The sequence below is a fragment of the Hyla sarda genome, chromosome 2, assembly GCF_029499605.1.
Source record: "Hyla sarda isolate aHylSar1 chromosome 2, aHylSar1.hap1, whole genome shotgun sequence".
Taxonomy (NCBI): Eukaryota; Metazoa; Chordata; class Amphibia; order Anura; family Hylidae; genus Hyla; species Hyla sarda.
The window spans coordinates 249,987,538-250,004,260 of NC_079190.1; the positions used below are offsets into that span (position 1 = coordinate 249,987,538).

At 46.1% G+C, this 16,723-nt stretch overlaps 1 protein-coding gene across 3 annotated transcripts in view; it reads left to right on the top strand.

Moving 5' to 3' along the window:
- The first annotated feature begins 323 nt into the window (after positions 1-323).
- Positions 324-16,723, top strand: part of TMEM39B (transmembrane protein 39B) — a 44,662-nt gene continuing 28,262 nt past the window's right edge. The window contains exons 1-3 of one of the 3 annotated variants that reach the window (XM_056556942.1): positions 449-543; positions 3,539-3,611; positions 3,821-3,998. In XM_056556942.1, coding sequence (XP_056412917.1) covers positions 3,871-3,998 — 128 coding nt within the window. In that variant the 5' untranslated portion in view covers positions 449-543; positions 3,539-3,611; positions 3,821-3,870. The other 2 variants (XM_056556941.1, XM_056556940.1) reach the window with 2 other exon arrangements.

A 16,723-nucleotide genomic window follows, 5' to 3' on the forward strand; every position in this document is an offset into this window, starting at 1 on the left:
GTGTGCACAAAGCCTACACACTGGGGGAGATTCTTTCATTTTTCAGAGGACTTTTTTTTTATGAAAGAAACAATCTGGTTGCCATGGGCAACTGCACTGCTCTACCCAGGTATTGATAAATCTCCACTGCCCCTCTAGATACATATATTAAACCGCAAAGTTAGTATTGCGTTAACAATAACCTATAAACCTAATCCACCGAGCCCTATGCAGCTGCTTCACCACTTCGCGTTCTAATAACCACAATCTCACACAGCAGCACAAACAGTACGGTGGAGAAGCCGCGCATGCTCAAATCGAACAAGCCTGCCTCGGCGTGTGACGTCATGACGCACACAGGCGCGCTTCCTTGACGAAGTAGGTCTCGTTGCGCGTCCTCGCGCTTTATGACACAAGGCGCGTGCCCGCTGGACAGAAGTGGTGAGTGTTTTGGGGGGTGGTGGCCGCTGAACCTCTGGGGAGGCAAAGTAAGCGAGGCCCTACCGTGCGCGGATGTGTCCGGCCCTGCGCTCATAAGAGTCAGTCTCTTGTAGTACGCGGGTGGTAAGTGTCTGCTGGTCGCATGTGGAGCTATTTGTGGGAGGCAGAACGCAGTGTGATACATCTTGTGGTACCTCTCCTAGTAATGCTGCTTACTGAACACCTCAGGATCTCCTCTCCCTCATAGCTGTGTATGCTGGAGGGAACTGCTCCCCGGGGCTTGGTGTGAACAGTATCACTTAGATGACAGTTCCATAATATATTAGATCCAGTCCAGCTGGTTGGGAGTTCAGGTGATATAGATGCCCTTTGCCTCAGTCAGATATTTATTTTGAAGAAATACCCCTGCATGCTGCCAAAATAAAACAAATTGACCCGGCAGCTCCTTCAGGGTCAGTACCTCAACAGAAGCAGAGCGGAATGGGTGCTGTCAGGACTAGAGTAGTGGGGAGTTCTGGGCGTTATCTTTGGCAGCACACAGGGGCACTTCAGTAGACAGACAACCCCTTTAAGACTAGTGCTGATGATAGGAGCCAATCTGTGTTGTAGTGAAGGTTAGGAGTGCTGAACTCTTTACCTATGATGTTGCCTGCTCATTATCACAACTTTGCTTGTAAAATGAACATGTCTGTCAGCAGTTTCCTACTATATTACTTCAGGTTATTATTTGAGGAACCTACTATTTAGGCAATGACTAAATCTATATTTAGTTTACTTGCATTTTATTTTTTCAAATATAACTTAAGGTGATCATTTTCTGTCCTGTATCTCCTCATTGCTCTAGATCAAGCATGTCAAACTCAAAGGCTAACATGGGCCAAAGAAACAAGGTTTAAGTTTATGTGGGCCGCATCCAAAAAAGGACGTGGTAACGCCGACCCTTGAATTCTGGGATCGTGACAGGAGCAAACGTCAATATGAGGCCCCCACGTTAGCTTGGCAGCATAGTTCCCCCGCCCCCCCACGTTAGCTTGGCAGCATAGTTCCCCCCCCCCCACACGTTATCTTGGCAGCATAGTTCCCCCGCCCCCCACGTTAGCTTGGCAGCATAGTTCCCCCGCCCCCCACGTTAGCTTGGCAGCATAGTTCCCCCGCCCCCCACGTTAGCTTGGCAGCATAGTTCCCCCGCCCCCCACGTTAGCTTGGCAGCATAGTTCCCCCGCCCCCCCACGTTAGCTTGGCAGCATAGTTCCCCCGCCCCCCCACGTTAGCTTGGCAGCATAGTTCCCCCGCCCCCCCACGTTAGCTTGGCAGCATAGTTCCCCCGCCCCCCACGTTAGCTTGGCAGCATAGTTCCCCCCGCCCCCCACGTTGGCTTGGCAGCATAGTTCCCCCGCCCCCCACGTTGGCTTGGCAGCATAGTTCCCCCGCCCCCCACGTTGGCTTGGCAGCATAGTTCCCCCGCCCCCCACGTTGGCTTGGCAGCATAGTTCCCCCGCCCCCCACGTTGGCTTGGCAGCATAGTTCCCCCGCCCCCCACGTTGGCTTGGCAGCATAGTTCCCCCGCCCCCCACGTTGGCTTGGCAGCATAGTTCCCCCGCCCCCCACGTTGGCTTGGCAGCATAGTTCCCCCGCCCCCCACGTTGGCTTGGCAGCATAGTTTCCCCCGCCCCCCACGTTGGCTTGGCAGCATAGTTTCCCCCGCCCCCCACGTTGGCTTGGCAGCATAGTTTCCCCCGCCCCCCACGTTGGCTTGGCAGCATAGTTTCCCCCGCCCCCCACGTTGGCTTGGCAGCATAGTTTCCCCCGCCCCCCACGTTGGCTTGGCAGCATAGTTTCCCCCGCCCCCCACGTTGGCTTGGCAGCATAGTTTCCCCCGCCCCCCACGTTGGCTTGGCAGCATAGTTTCCCCCGCCCCCCACGTTGGCTTGGCAGCATAGTTTCCCCCGCCCCCCACGTTGGCTTGGCAGCATAGTTTCCCCCGCCCCCCACGTTGGCTTGGCAGCATAGTTTCCCCCGCCCCCCACGTTGGCTTGGCAGCATAGTTTCCCCCGCCCCCCACGTTGGCTTGGCAGCATAGTTTCCCCCGCCCCCCACGTTGGCTTGGCAGCATAGTTTCCCCCGCCCCCCACGTTGGCTTGGCAGCATAGTTTCCCCCGCCCCCCACGTTGGCTTGGCAGCATAGTTTCCCCCGCCCCCCACGTTGGCTTGGCAGCATAGTTTCCCCCGCCCCCCACGTTGGCTTGGCAGCATAGTTTCCCCCGCCCCCCACGTTGGCTTGGCAGCATAGTTCCCCCCCACAGACATACAGCCTCCAGCCATGTACAGTGTATGGCTGAAGGCTGTATGCCTGTGTACTGCCCCACTTCAGTGCTCTGACCACCCTCCTCCGGTCCGGCCATAGCAGTAGGTCCCGGAACCAGAGGAGTGGTGGTCTGAGCACCGAAGCTGATGTGCCGCTGGTCACTTACCATGCTGGCCAGCGCGCGTCTTCCACCTCCATGTTCCACTCCTCCGCGCCTCCGTTGCTATGGGCGCACGCACGGGACGTCACTATCTCTCGGCAGCCCCTGCGGCTTTAAACTTAACGCGGGGCCGATGAGAGTTGATGGGGGGTATCCCTGTGTCCAGAAAACATCGTTCGGGACACAGGGATGTCCTTAATAGTGATGGGGGGGGGGGATCCCCCACTGCAGGGCAAGCACTGGCTCTGCTCAGGCCGCAAAAATATTCATTGTGGGCCACGGGCCGCATGTTTGACACCCATGCTCTAGATCATTGTTCCTCAACCTGCTGTTGCAAAACTACCACTTCTATCACACCTTGACAACTGAAGGCTGTCGGGACCTGATGAGAGTTGTAGTTGTGCACCATCTGGAAGCAACAGGTCTTGATGCACATTAATACCAATGTATACTTGCCCAAATATTCTCCTTCCATTGTAGGGTGAACAATGGTTATCCTGCAAGGAGTCCTATCTCACCAGTGTGTCATGACCAAACACATTTAGGGCATCACCTAAGGGTATATTTCCCAAGTGGAGTAATAAGCTGTGCAATATGTGGAAGCCTTAGATTTCTGCCGTGTAATTTGCTCTGCCTTTTTAAACTCATCATAGGTGTTGATGACCTACATTCAATGGGACTAACCATCATCCTGAATCCTTAGGGAGCATTTGTAAGGAACTTGAGGTGGGGGGGCGGCTGTGCACACTTTCTTTTGGTGCCTAGTATGAAACAAAATATGTGCTGAAAAAACTCTGTGTGAACATAGCTTCTGTATCCATGTGATAATTTAGAAATTTCATTTTAGTTTGAATTATTTTATTTTTTTTTTGTTTTCTGTGCACAGATCTCTTAAAATTTTTCTAATATATTTAATGAAATATTTTGTACAACAGCAGGTCCATCCACCATACATGTGTTGTGACTGAGAAAGCTAAGCCCAGACATGGCTGGGGGCCGTCGGGGCCCGAACCGGACATCATACTGCCGTACTCCTCTTTGTGACCCTGGATCTGCAGGTGGTGCCGTCCATGGCGGAGCTCCTACTGTGAGCGGAGTGAGGTCCAGAGCCAGGTAGTGGTTAAATCGGATATGGTGAACTGTTAATGGTTTACCAGCCTTTTCGGATTCATACCTGTTTGTGCATTAGCCAGTATACTGGTAGCTGTCCACTTTATAACTGAATTGTCTGTGTTATCATGAGTAAGATCTAAACTGCAACACAGTGTTTGGACTGGTGTCTGTGGATTTATCTTTTAACTTTGGGTGTATTGAATCCTTAACCCCTTAAGGACCGGGCCAATTTTATTTTTACATTTTAGTTTTTTCCTCCTCCTTCTAAAAATCATAACTTTTATTTTTCCATCCACAGACCCATATGAGGGTTGTTTTTTGCATGACCAATTTTACTTTGTAATGATATCACTAGAGATGAGCGAATTTACAGTAAATTCGATTCGTCACGAACTTCTCGGCTCAGCAGTTGATGACTTTATCCTGCATAAATGAGTTCAGCTTTCAGGTGCTCTGGTGGGCTGGAAACTCTTTCCTAGGACTGTATCCACCTTTTCCAGCCCACTGGAGCACCTGAAAGCTGAACTAATTTATGCAGGAAAAGTAATCAACTGCCGAGCCGAGAAGTTCGTGACGAGTCGAATTTACTGTAAGTTCGCTCATCTCTAGTTCAGACTTTTATGCACTTGTCGATACCAAATATGTTCATTTTCTTTTACGCTTTCTTGGGGGTAAAATGGGGGGGAAAATGGATGATTTAAATTTTTATTGGGGGAGGGGATTTTTCACATTTTTAACTTTTTTTTTATTTGTGAATTTATTTTTTATACACTTTAATAGTCCCCAGATAATGATCAGTGCTATGCATAGCACTTCTGATCTGGTCTGCTCGATTTCAGAGCAGAGCAGAAGACCCCAGGAGAAGGCTGGAGCCAGGTGAAGGGACCTCCGGCCGCCATGCTGGATGACTGGATCCCCGCGGCAGCGCTGCGGCTGATCCGACCGTCTATATAAAGTACCGGACTGCCGCTGATGCCGTGATCGGTATTGATCACAGCATCTGATGGGTTAATGGCGGACATCCGCGCGATTGCGGATGTCCGCCATTACTAGCTAGTCCCTGGCTGCTGATAGCAGCCACGACCTGCTGGGCATGACGCGAGCTCGCGGTCATGGTGGAGTGTAAATGTACGTCATGGGGCGTTAAGTACCACTGCACCATGACGTACATTTATGTCCATTGTCGTCAAGGGTATGTTCACACTGCGGCCGCTGCCGAAATTCCATCACCGTTGACGGCTATGCAGTGCTCGTGGACTTCCGCGCAAAAAATGAACATGTTCTTTCTTTTTGCGAAACAATTTCAGCGGCGGAAATTGTCTTTCGCTGAAATTCCGCAGTGTGAACAGGTCTCGTGGAAGACCCGTTCACACTGATGGTAATGTTCACTGCGCGGAATTCCACAGTGTAAACATACCATGATGTAGCACTTGTGTTCTCTTATAGAGCAAAGCATACTTAAAGTGAACCTGTCAAAATTTTTTGACTGGAGTTTGTGTTTAGACCCTGACCAATGACATGAGGGAGGCAGCGTGCTCCTCTCCTCACTCTGTGCATATGAGACTTAAAGGGGTATTCCAGGCAAAAACTTTTTTTTTATATATCAACTGGCTCTGGAAAGTTAAACAGATTTGTAAATTACTTCTATAAAAAAATCTTAATCCTTCCAATAGTTATTAGTTTTCTGTCTAACTGCTCAATGATGATGTCACGTCCCGGGAGCTGTGCATGATGGGAGAATATCCCCATAGGAGCTGGACAGCTCCAGGGATGTGAGTCATCAGAAAGCAGTTAGACAGAAAACAACTCAACTTCACAAGCTAATAACTATTGGAAGGATTAAGATTTTTTAATAGAAGTAATTTACAAATCTGTTTAAGGCTGGGTTCACACTATGATTTGTAACTACGGTTCCAGTATACGGCTGGGAGGGGGGGGGGGGGCGGGGCTTAATCGCGGCGCCCGCACTCGGCCGTATACGGGAACGATATTTAATGCATGTCTATGAGCCAACCGGAGTGAACCGCAGCCTCCGGACGGCTGCTTTTTCGGCCGTATGCGGTTTCCCGACCGTAGGCAAAAAAAAAAAAAAAAAAAAAAACGTGGTCGACCGCGTTTTTGCCTGTGGTCGGGAAACCGCATACGGCCGAAAAAGCAGCCGACCGGAGGCTGTGGTTCACTCCGGTTGGCTCATAGACATGCATTAAATACGGTTCCCCTATAAGTGCGGGCGTCGCAATTAAGCCCCGCCCCCCTCCTCCCAGCCGTATATGGGAACTGTAGTTACAAATCGTAGTTTGAACCCAGCCTAACTTTCCGGAGCCACTTGATATATATAAAAAAAAAAAAAAAATTTTGGGCCTGGAATACCCCTGTAAATGACCCCATAGACTTTATGGGTCACCAAGGTCACATAACATAGAGCTGAAGAGAGTGCACATACTTTTCCCAGCTTGTTCTCGTGATCATTCGGGGTCTGTCACCTCTATGGTACAGTGTTGCACACTAAAACAGTTAGGGCATAAGGAGATGGGACTGTATCATTAGTTACTGTGGCTGCAGTTTGTAAAGTTATCACACCTACCGTATTTTCTAAACAACCGAACAGTCTGTCCCATCTTCATATGCCCTGTTTTTGTGTGCTGCTCTGTACCTCCTACAGAGATGACAGGTGTACTTTGAGTTTTAAAAAGGCCTTTGAAAAATCAAACATACAGTATATTATGCAGTGGGGCCAAAAATGTAGCAAAATACAGTACAGTGTGCATTATGGTTTTATATTAGAAACAGTCACGTGCGTAAGGCTTCACTCATGACAGATGTAAATGGGTTGTACATGTTATTTTGTTTAGAGGTTCATTAATAAGCGTGATAAGATTGCATATGACATTTTCAACAAATGTCAGACAAGAATGTTAATAATGGAATTTTTGAGGTTTCTTTCCTCCTAGGTTGGTCCAGACTGGTTTGCCGTCACCACAGACAGCAATGCATTTCTGAGTGGAATTCCCAAAAGATTATTTGTTTCTAGATTTTCTTAACAATACATTGCCGTCTATGGAGATGACAGTGCAGTTGGCACTGGCCGTCCTTGGGATATCTGGCCACAATTTGTGTGAACTAAGCCGTGGTATAAGGAAAGCAATATGTTTTTTAAGAGGAAAGAGGATAAACCTGTGCTCCTAGAGGTCAGACTACTAACATTCTTAATAGGGATGTAATGTCCTAGCTTTATGATGCTGGGAATAGCTTATTTTAGTATTGGTGTTTAACCCCTTAACGACGCAGGACGAAAATGTACGTCCTGGTGAGGTGGTACTTAACGCACCAGGACGTACATTTATGTCCTAAGCATAACCACGGGCATCGGAGCGATGCCCGGATCATGCGCAGCAGGTCCCGGCTGCTGATCGCAGCCAGGGACCCGCCGGTAATGGCGGACATCTGCGATCCCGCGAATGTCCGCCATTAACCCTTCAGATGCCGTGATCAATATAGATCATGGCATCTGCAGCATCGTGGTCACTAAAATGGATGATCGGATCGCCCGCATCGCTGCCGCGGCGATCCGATCATCCAGCACGGCAGACGGAGGGCCCCCCACCTGGCTCCGCTGCCTTCCAGGCATCTTCTGCTCTGATCTGCCTTCCTGCAGACCAGAGCAGAAGATGACCGATAATGCTGATCAGTGCTATGTCCTATACATAGCACTGAACAGTATTGGCAATCGAATGATTGCTATAAATTGTCCCCTATGGGGCCTATTAAAGTGTAAAAATAAAAGTAAATAAAGTAAAAAAAAAATTTGAAAAACCCCCTCCCCAATAAAAACGTAAATTGTCCCATTTTCCCTATTTCACCCCCAAAAAGTGTTAAAACATTTTTTTTATATACATATTTGGTATCGCCGCGTGCGTAAATATCTGAACTATTAAAATAAAACGTTAATGATTCCGTACGGTGAACGTTACAAAAAAGTCCAAAATAGCTGCTTTTTTTATAACATTTTACTAAAATTTTTTTTATAAAAAATGGATTAAAAGTTTTATATCAGCAAATATGGTATCAATAAAAAGTACAGATCACGGCGCAAAAAATGAGCCCTCATACCACCGCTTATACGGAAAAACGAAAAAGTTATAGGTCTTCAAAATAGGGGGATTTTAAACGTACTAATTTGATTTTATTTTAAGCGCAACAGTAATAGAAAAGTATGTTATCATGGGTATCATTTTAATCGTATTGACCCTCAGAATAAAGAACACATGTCATTTTTACCGTAAATTGTACTGCGTGAAAACAAAACCTTCCAAAAGTAGCAAAATTGCGGTTTTCTTTTTAATTTCCCCACACAAATAGTATTTTTTTGGTTGCGCCATACATTTTATGGTAAAGTGAGTGATGGCATTACAATGAACAACTGGTCGCGCAAAAAACAAGCCCTCATACTAGTCTGTGGATGAAAATATGAGTTATGATTTTTTTAAGTTGAGGGGGAAAAAATGAAAACGTAAAAATAAAATTGAGTCCTTAAGGCCCAAATGGGATGAGTCCTTAAAGGGTTAAAGGCTTTTAAAAGGTGATTGCATTAAGTGAATTGGACAGCATTATGGTACCGTACACCTTTTGCATGTACTAACCAGAATGCTTGCAATGTAAATGTTGATTCTGCAGCATTTATATGATGAAAATGGCCCCTGTAAACAGCTGAAAAGGGGGGTGCAAGGAGCCAGAACCCAGACAGTCTAATATTAATAGCCTATCTTGAAAATAGGCCATTGTTTTTAAAAATGCTAGAAAACCCCTTTACTCATAGTTACCCCCATTTACTGATAATTTTAAACCACTTAAAACCATGTGCGTCAAAGCCGGTTTCCACTCGTACTGGTCCAGATTGATCAACCTGTCAAAGACAAAAGCTAGTCTAATACACCTATACCAACCAATCATAGGTCAGCTTTTTTTTTTTTAACCAGAGCTTATTAAGATATGAAAGCAATGCTTGAAAAAGACTGTATTGACAGTTAAAACGTTGCTTGCCACATGTGAGGAATAAACACCTTATTATTTTCACCTTGAACCGGCGTGCTGTGGTACATTTTTCTGTTTTGGCATCTAACTATTGCAGCCTGTGACCAGGGCTGCGACTGGGCCCGCCTTCACTCACATCACAGAAACGCTGTCGGTTGTGCTGCTCCACTTTGCTGTGACTAAACCTTGATTAAGACAAAAAAAAATTGGGGTACTTTTATCATCGTTGCTTTGGTAAGCGAGTTCTGTAGGCATTTTTTTTCTTGCGTTTGGTTTTGCTTATGTGTGACATATTTAATATACCATCATGGTGGGTTGATAAATATGGCTTACATAAGCAAAAACCAATAAATCACTTTTGAATACCATTTTTTTTTTTTTTTTTGCACACATAAGCAAAAAAACAATAAATGACTTCAGAACACAAATTTGGAGCTTTGAAAAAACTGTGTGAGATAGATATATACATATATATATATATATATATATATATATATATATATATATATATATATATATATATATCTATGTATTTATCTTTCTATGTATATGTGTATATGTGTGTGTGTTTTTTATCACTTTTTTCCCCCTAAATGTACTAACTAATTAATTTTTTCTTCTCATTTTCAGATCCCTGTATCTTGTGGATTACTTTAGATTCAGGGGAGTACAGTGATCAGCATTTTTTTGGTTTAATGTTAATAAAATGGTTAATGAGGAATTTTGGGAGTGTTGCTTTTTTTGGAATTAATTTTTTTTTTTTTTTAAATGTGTTTTTTTTTATTTACTTGACAGGCTTAGTAGTGGAAGCTGTATTATAGACAGAGTCCATTACTAAGCTGAGGCTTAGCGCTAACCCCCAATTATTACCCCGGTACCCCCCGCCACAGGGGTGCCGGGAGGAGCCGGTACCAACAGGCCTGGAACGTCAAATATGGCGCTCCTGGGACTAGGCGGTAACAGGCTGGCGTTATTTAGGCTGGGGAGGGCCAGTAACAATGGTCCTCGCCGACCCTGTAACATCAGGCTGGTGCTGCTTGGTTGGTATTTGGCTAAAAATAAAAATAGGGGGAATCTTCTCTTTGTTTTGCATAAATAATTAATTATTTAAAAAAAAACGCATAGGGTTCCCCGTATTTTTATTTTCAGCCAAATACCAACCAAGCAGCAACAGCCTGACGTTACCAGGGTGGGCGAGGGCCATTGTTACTGGCTCTCCCCAGCCTAAATAACGCCAGCCTGTTACAGCCTAGGCCCAGGAGCGCCATATTTGACGCTCTGGGCCTGTTGGTACCGGCACTTGCTGGAACCCTTGTGGCGGTGGGTACCAGGGTAATAATTGGGGGTTAGCGCTAGCTGTGTTGGGGGCTAACACTAAGCCCAGGCTTAATAATGGATTCCGTCTACTAGACAGCTTCTACTACTAAGCCTGCCAAGTAAGTAAAAAAAAAAAAACATAACCAGTTTCAAAAAAATTTATTCCAAAAAACACTCCCCCACAAGCCCTCGTTAACCATTTTATTAACATTAAACAGATAAAAAAAACGCTGCTCATCGAAACAGTCCACCGAATCCGAAGTAGTCCACAGGATACACGGATCTGAAAGGAGAAAAAAAGAAAAATAGGCCAATACATTTATTGTCACCTGTCCGCGCATGACTACAACTCCCAGCATGCCCTTACAGTAAGGATATGCTGGGAGTTGTAGGGGGTGGTAACAATCTCCAGCACCACATGACTGCAACTCCCAGCATATCCTTACTGTAAGGGCATGCTGGGAGTTGTAGGGGGTCGGGTGACAAGCCTGTCACCTGCCCCCTGCCGCACAACTACAACTCCCAGCATATCCTTACTGTAAGGGCATGCTGGGAGTTGTAGTTGTGCGGCCGGGGGCAGGTGACAAGCTTGTCACCTGTCCCCAACACCCACCCCACCCCCTACAACTCTCCCAGAATGCCCTTACTGTAAGGGCATGCTGGGAGTTGAAGTCGTGCCAACGAGGGGAAGTGGGTGGTAATGCGCTCCGCTTCTTGGCTGCAGTGATCAGAGAATCACTGTAATTTCATATTTCCTGCCGGGTCACGTGACATGGGACCCAGCGGGAAATTTGAAATTACACTAAACTCCGCGGCGCTGTAGTAAGGAGCCCGGGCTGACATAATACTGCAGCCACCCGGGACTCCCGCAGCCAGGCAGGGAGATGTGCAGAAGCCGTCCCTGCCATCTCTCGGCGTGTACCGCAGTGCTGATGGATGACAGGGACGGCACCTACACATCTCCCTGTCCGGCTGTGGGAGTCCCGGGCGGCTGCAGAGTTACGTCAGGCTGGGCTCCTTATCAGGCGCTGCGGAGATGATAGTTGACGGAGCCCGGGCGGCTGAAGTGAGGCTAGCCCGGGCTCCTTACCAAGGCGCCGCAGGATATATGAGAAGCCCGTGCGGCTGAAGACTGATGCCAGCCCGGGCTCCTTTTAACATCTAGCGGAGCCACGGAGCTTTTAATCCCTATTGTAATATCAAATTTCCCGTGATTGGCTGCTCGGTCCCGGACAATCACGGGACCCAGTGGGAAATATGAAATTACATTAGAGGAAATAGAAACTCCGCGGCGCCGAGGTATGTTAGGCTGGGTTCACACTACGGTTTGTAATTACGGTTCCCGTATACGGCTGGGAGGAGGGGTGGGCGGATTTTAATCGTGGCGCCCGCACTTAGCCGTATTCGGGAACCGTATTTAATGCATGTCTATGAGCCGACCGGAGTGAACCGCAGCCTCCGGTCGGCTGCTTTTTCGGCCGTATGCGGTTTCCCAACCGCAGGCAAAATGTGGTCGGGAAACCGCATACGGCCGAAAAAGCAGCCGACCGGAGGCTGCGGTTCACTCCGGTCGGCTCATAGACATGCATTAAATACGGTTCCCGAATACGGGCGCTGCGATTAAGCCCCGCCCACCCCTCCTCTCAGCCGTATACGGGAACCGTAATTAAAAAACGTAGTATGAACCCAGCCTTAAAAGGAGCCTGGGCTGGAATCGCTCTGCAGCAGCCCGGGTTCCTCAGATTCTATCCCCGCTACCCTAATACAGTATAATAATGGGGACACTGTATTACATAACCCCCACCCCCCCTTGTCTTCCACCCGCCCGCGCCGCACATTATCCCGCTACAATACTACAACTCCCAGCATTCCCTCACTGTAGGTAGCAGACAGATGGGAGATGTGCGGCGCATGAGACAAGGAGGGATGTCATTATGTTAGGGTAGCAGGGTTAGAATCAGACAGAGCCCGGGCGGCTGCAGAGTGATGTACAGTTGTTTTAGATTTCCCGCTGGAGCCGTTATGTCGGCTGCCAGCGGGAAATATAAAATTTGCTCTCAAAAGCCGTTTTGTACGCCAGCTCTGGGCTGGCTTACATTTACGCAGTTTTTGAGGGCTTGCAACTTTTTTTTGCGCAGTTGCGATTGTCTCAGTTAATAAATACCAGACTACCCGTAGTCCATTTTAAAAATTTTACTTCGTAGTTAAGTTTTGGAAAACTTGCTTTTCTCGCTTTCCAGTCAAAATGTTGCACCAAAAATCGCGTAGGTGCGACATTTTTAGTAAAAAAAAAATGTAACTAAATCGCTTGATAAAGGTCTGTCATTGTGATTTAGTAGTATATTTATTATAGTAAGCAGTGCTAAAATAAAACTGAATAGCCTTGGGTATAGTATATCTGTCTTCTGGCTTCATTTGACTGACACACTTAGAACATATGCAAAGGTGTCAAGCAATTTGTATTCTCTTTCATAACCACTCCATCATGTCTTTTGTTTCTGTCCATGCCAATACTTTATGCAAACCTGCATGCCTTCTAAAGCAGAGGTGTGGAAAGTTTAAAAAAAAAAAAACTACTTGTCCAAGGGACAAAAATGGAGCACGATCTACTTGTCCCTCATGACAATCAACTTGTCCTGGTACATAAAATAATTTAAACCAAAATAGTATGTAAATATTGTCTTTTATTAATAGAAACTTAATAGGCAGACCAGTATGTCACCACATTAGGTGGATAGGGCCCCTGATAAGTAAGTCCACCCCAATAAGTAGGTAGTCCCCTTTAGGAAGGTAGGGCTCCCCATATGAAGACAGGCCCCCAGATAGATATGACCCACTACAGGTAGGGCTCCCCATTAGGTAGACAGGCCCTTCATAGATGTGGCCCCCATCAGGTAGGTCTCCCCAGTAGTTACACATGCCCCTCATAGATGTGACCCCCCCCCCCTATCAGGAAGGTCTCCCCAGTAGGTAGGCAGGCCCCTCCATAGATGTGACCTCCATCAGATGGGGCTCCTCAGATACAGGCCCCAGATAGATATGATCCCATTTCTGATGGGGGTCATATCTATTTGCGGGCCTGTCTACCTACTAGTGAGCCCTACCTGATGATTAGGTAGGGCTTCCCAGTAGGTTGACAAGCCTTCGGATGGATATGACCCCCGGCAAGTAGGGCTCTCATTTAAACAATCGTACAGATTTGTAAATTGCATCTATTTAAAAATCTTAATCCTTCCAGTACTTATCGGCTGCTGTATACTACAGAGGTAGTTCATTTCTTTTTGAATATCTTTTGTCTGATGATAGTGCTCTCCTCTGACACCTGTCTGTCTCAGGAACTGTCAAGAGCAGGAGCTAATCCCCAAAGCAAACCTATCCTGCTCTTGACAGTTCCTCAGACAGACAGGTGTCAGCAGAGAGCACTGTGGTCAGACTGAAAAGGAAAAAATAAAAAAAAAATCCTGTGAAGCATACAGCAGCTAAGTACTGGAAGGGTTAAGATTTTTAAATAGAAGTAATTTCCAAATCTGTTTAACTTTCTGACACCAGTTGATTGGTGAAAAACCAGTGCTCTGGATTAAAGGGGTATTCTGGTGAAAAACTATTTATTTATATTTTTATTTTTTTTCCCATATCAACTGGCTCTGGAAATTTAAAGAATTTGTAAATCATTTCTATAAAAAAAAAAAAAAAAAAAAAAAAAATCTTAATCCTACCAGTACCTTATCAGCTGCTGAAGTTTTATTTTGTTTTTGTTTTCTGTCTGACCACAGTGCTCTCAGCTAACACCTCTGTCTGTTTCAGGAACTGTCCAGAGCAGGAGAGGTTTGCAATGGGGATTTGCTCCTACTCTGGACAGTCCCTCAGGCAGACAGAGGTGTCAGCAGAGAGCACAGTTGTCAGACAGAAAACAACTCAACTTCAGCAGCTAAGTACTGGTAGGATTAAAAAATTTTTAACCCCTTGGAGATGGAGCCCATTATGACCCTAAGGACCCGAGCATTTTTTTCAAATCTGACTATCCCTTTATGCATTATAACTCTGGAATCCTTTTACTTATAAATTTGATTCTGAGATTGTTTTTTTGTGACATATTCTACTTTATAAAACAAAATATATTTGTGGTGTCAGCGCTAATATATATGACTGATACTGTGGTTATAGATGTCCTGCGGTACTGAGAATGGTACATGGGCTGTTAGTGCTATAGTAACTAACGTTATTTCTCTAAGGAAGGAAATCTTAATTTCCAAAATGCGTTAGTTTGACCCATACTGGGTAGTGACATCACTATCAGCCGTAGGTCATTCAAACTATCCCACCGGAATGTGAACTGCCAGTTGTAGACTCCTGCGGCCGGGGCAGTCTCCTGGCGCGCGCCACTTCAGACATTGCATCGAACACGAGAACAACGATGACATGAAAGGCTGGAAGTTGAAGGCAAAAATCTTTGTCCTACCACACCAACTAAGTGAAGATACATTCAAATAGATTATTTTCACCGTTTCATGTAACAGCAAGGCATATCTCTCTGCATAATTAAAAATATAAGGTTAATGTAACTATAGCACTAACAGCCCGTGTGCCATTCTCAGTACCGCAGGACATCTATAACCACAGTATCAATCATACATACCGTATAAGCGCTGACATTACAAATATATTTTGTTTTATTATTATTCTTACTACTTAGTGGCTCAGCAGGGAACCACTAGTGTGTGTCTTAGAAGCTGCCAGTAATCCCATAAGTGCCAGTGTTCAAAACCTACTTGTAGTGTACCTAGACATATTCTACTTTGTTAGTGGTAAATTTTCGTCGATACTTGCATGATTTCTTGGTGAAAAATTTAAAAAAAATTTGAAAATTTTGCATTTTTCTAACTTTGAAGCTCTCTGCTTGTAAGGAAAAGGGACATGTCAAATAAATTACATTGATTCTCATATACAATATGTCTACTTTATGTTTGCATCATAAAGTTGTCATGTTTTTACTTTCTGAAGACATCAGAGGGCAGCAATTTTCAAATTTTTCACGGAAATTTCACAATCAGAATTTTTCAGGGACTAGTTAAGTTTTTGAAGTGAATGAGGGTCTTTATGTTGGAAATCCCCTATAATGTACCCAATTATGAAAACTGCACCCCTCAAAGTATTCAAAATGACATTCAAAAAGTTTATAACCCTTTAGGTGTTTTACATGACTAGCAGAAAAATGGAGAAAAATCTAAATCTCAATTTTTTTTTTATACTGACATGTTATTTTAGCCTCATTTTTTCACTTTTATAAGGGGTAAAAGGTTAAAATGCCCCCCAAAACTTGTAATTCATTTTCTCTCGAGCAAGGAAATACCTCATATGTGGATGTAAAGTGCTCTGTGGGTGCACTAGAGGGCTCAGAAGGGAAGGAGCAACATTTTGCTTTTGGAGAGTGAATTTTTGTGAAATGGTTTTTGGGGGGCATGTCGCATTTAGGAAGCCCCCATGGTGCCTTAACTCCTTGGGGACGAAGAGCGTATGCATACGCCCTCGCGTCACATCACTTAAGGACGGAGGGCGTATCCATACGCCCTCAGCATTTCCGATCACTGCCACTCACCGGGCGGTGATCGGACCGGGATGACTGCTGATATCTATCAGCAGGCATCCCATGGCAATGCCTAGGGGAGTCCTGAGACACCCCCCCCCCATATCGGTAATCGCGGTCCCGGCAAATCGGGTCACTGGTGACCCGATCTCCCGGAAAATGAGACTGATCGGAGCTGTCAGAGCCAGCTCCGACCAGCCTAAAGGATAGGAGCGAGGTGGCAGTGTTGCCACCCCCTCCTATCCCCTGCCATTGGTCGTTCAGGCTGACCACCAATGGCAGGAGGGGGGCGGGGGGGTTAGAGTTAATTTCCTCCGCTCTGGCCACCGATCGGAAGTCGGTACAGAGCGCGGGAACACGGGCGGAGAGGGGGGAGCATGGCCCGGCTTACCCAGACCTTCGGAGGCGGCATCCACTGAGCAGTGGCTGCAGCAGGAAGAGCGGCGGCCGGAAAGTGCGACTGAGAAGGCTGCAGTGAAGAGCGCGATAAGTGATCTTCACTGTGGCCTTCTAAAAGCTGCAAAACTACAACTCCCAGCATGCCCAGACAGCCAAAGGCTGTCTGGGCATGCTGGGAGTTGTAGTTTTGCAACATCTGGAGGGTCACAGTTTGGAGACCACTGTGTAGTGGTCTCTAAACTGTGGTTCTCCAGATGTTGCAAAACTACAACTTTCAGCATGCACTGACTGGGCATGCTGGGAGTTGTAGTTTTGCAACATCTGAAGTGGCACAGTTTCGAGACCACTATATGGTGGTCTCTAAACTGTAGCCCTCCAGATGTTGCAAAACTAC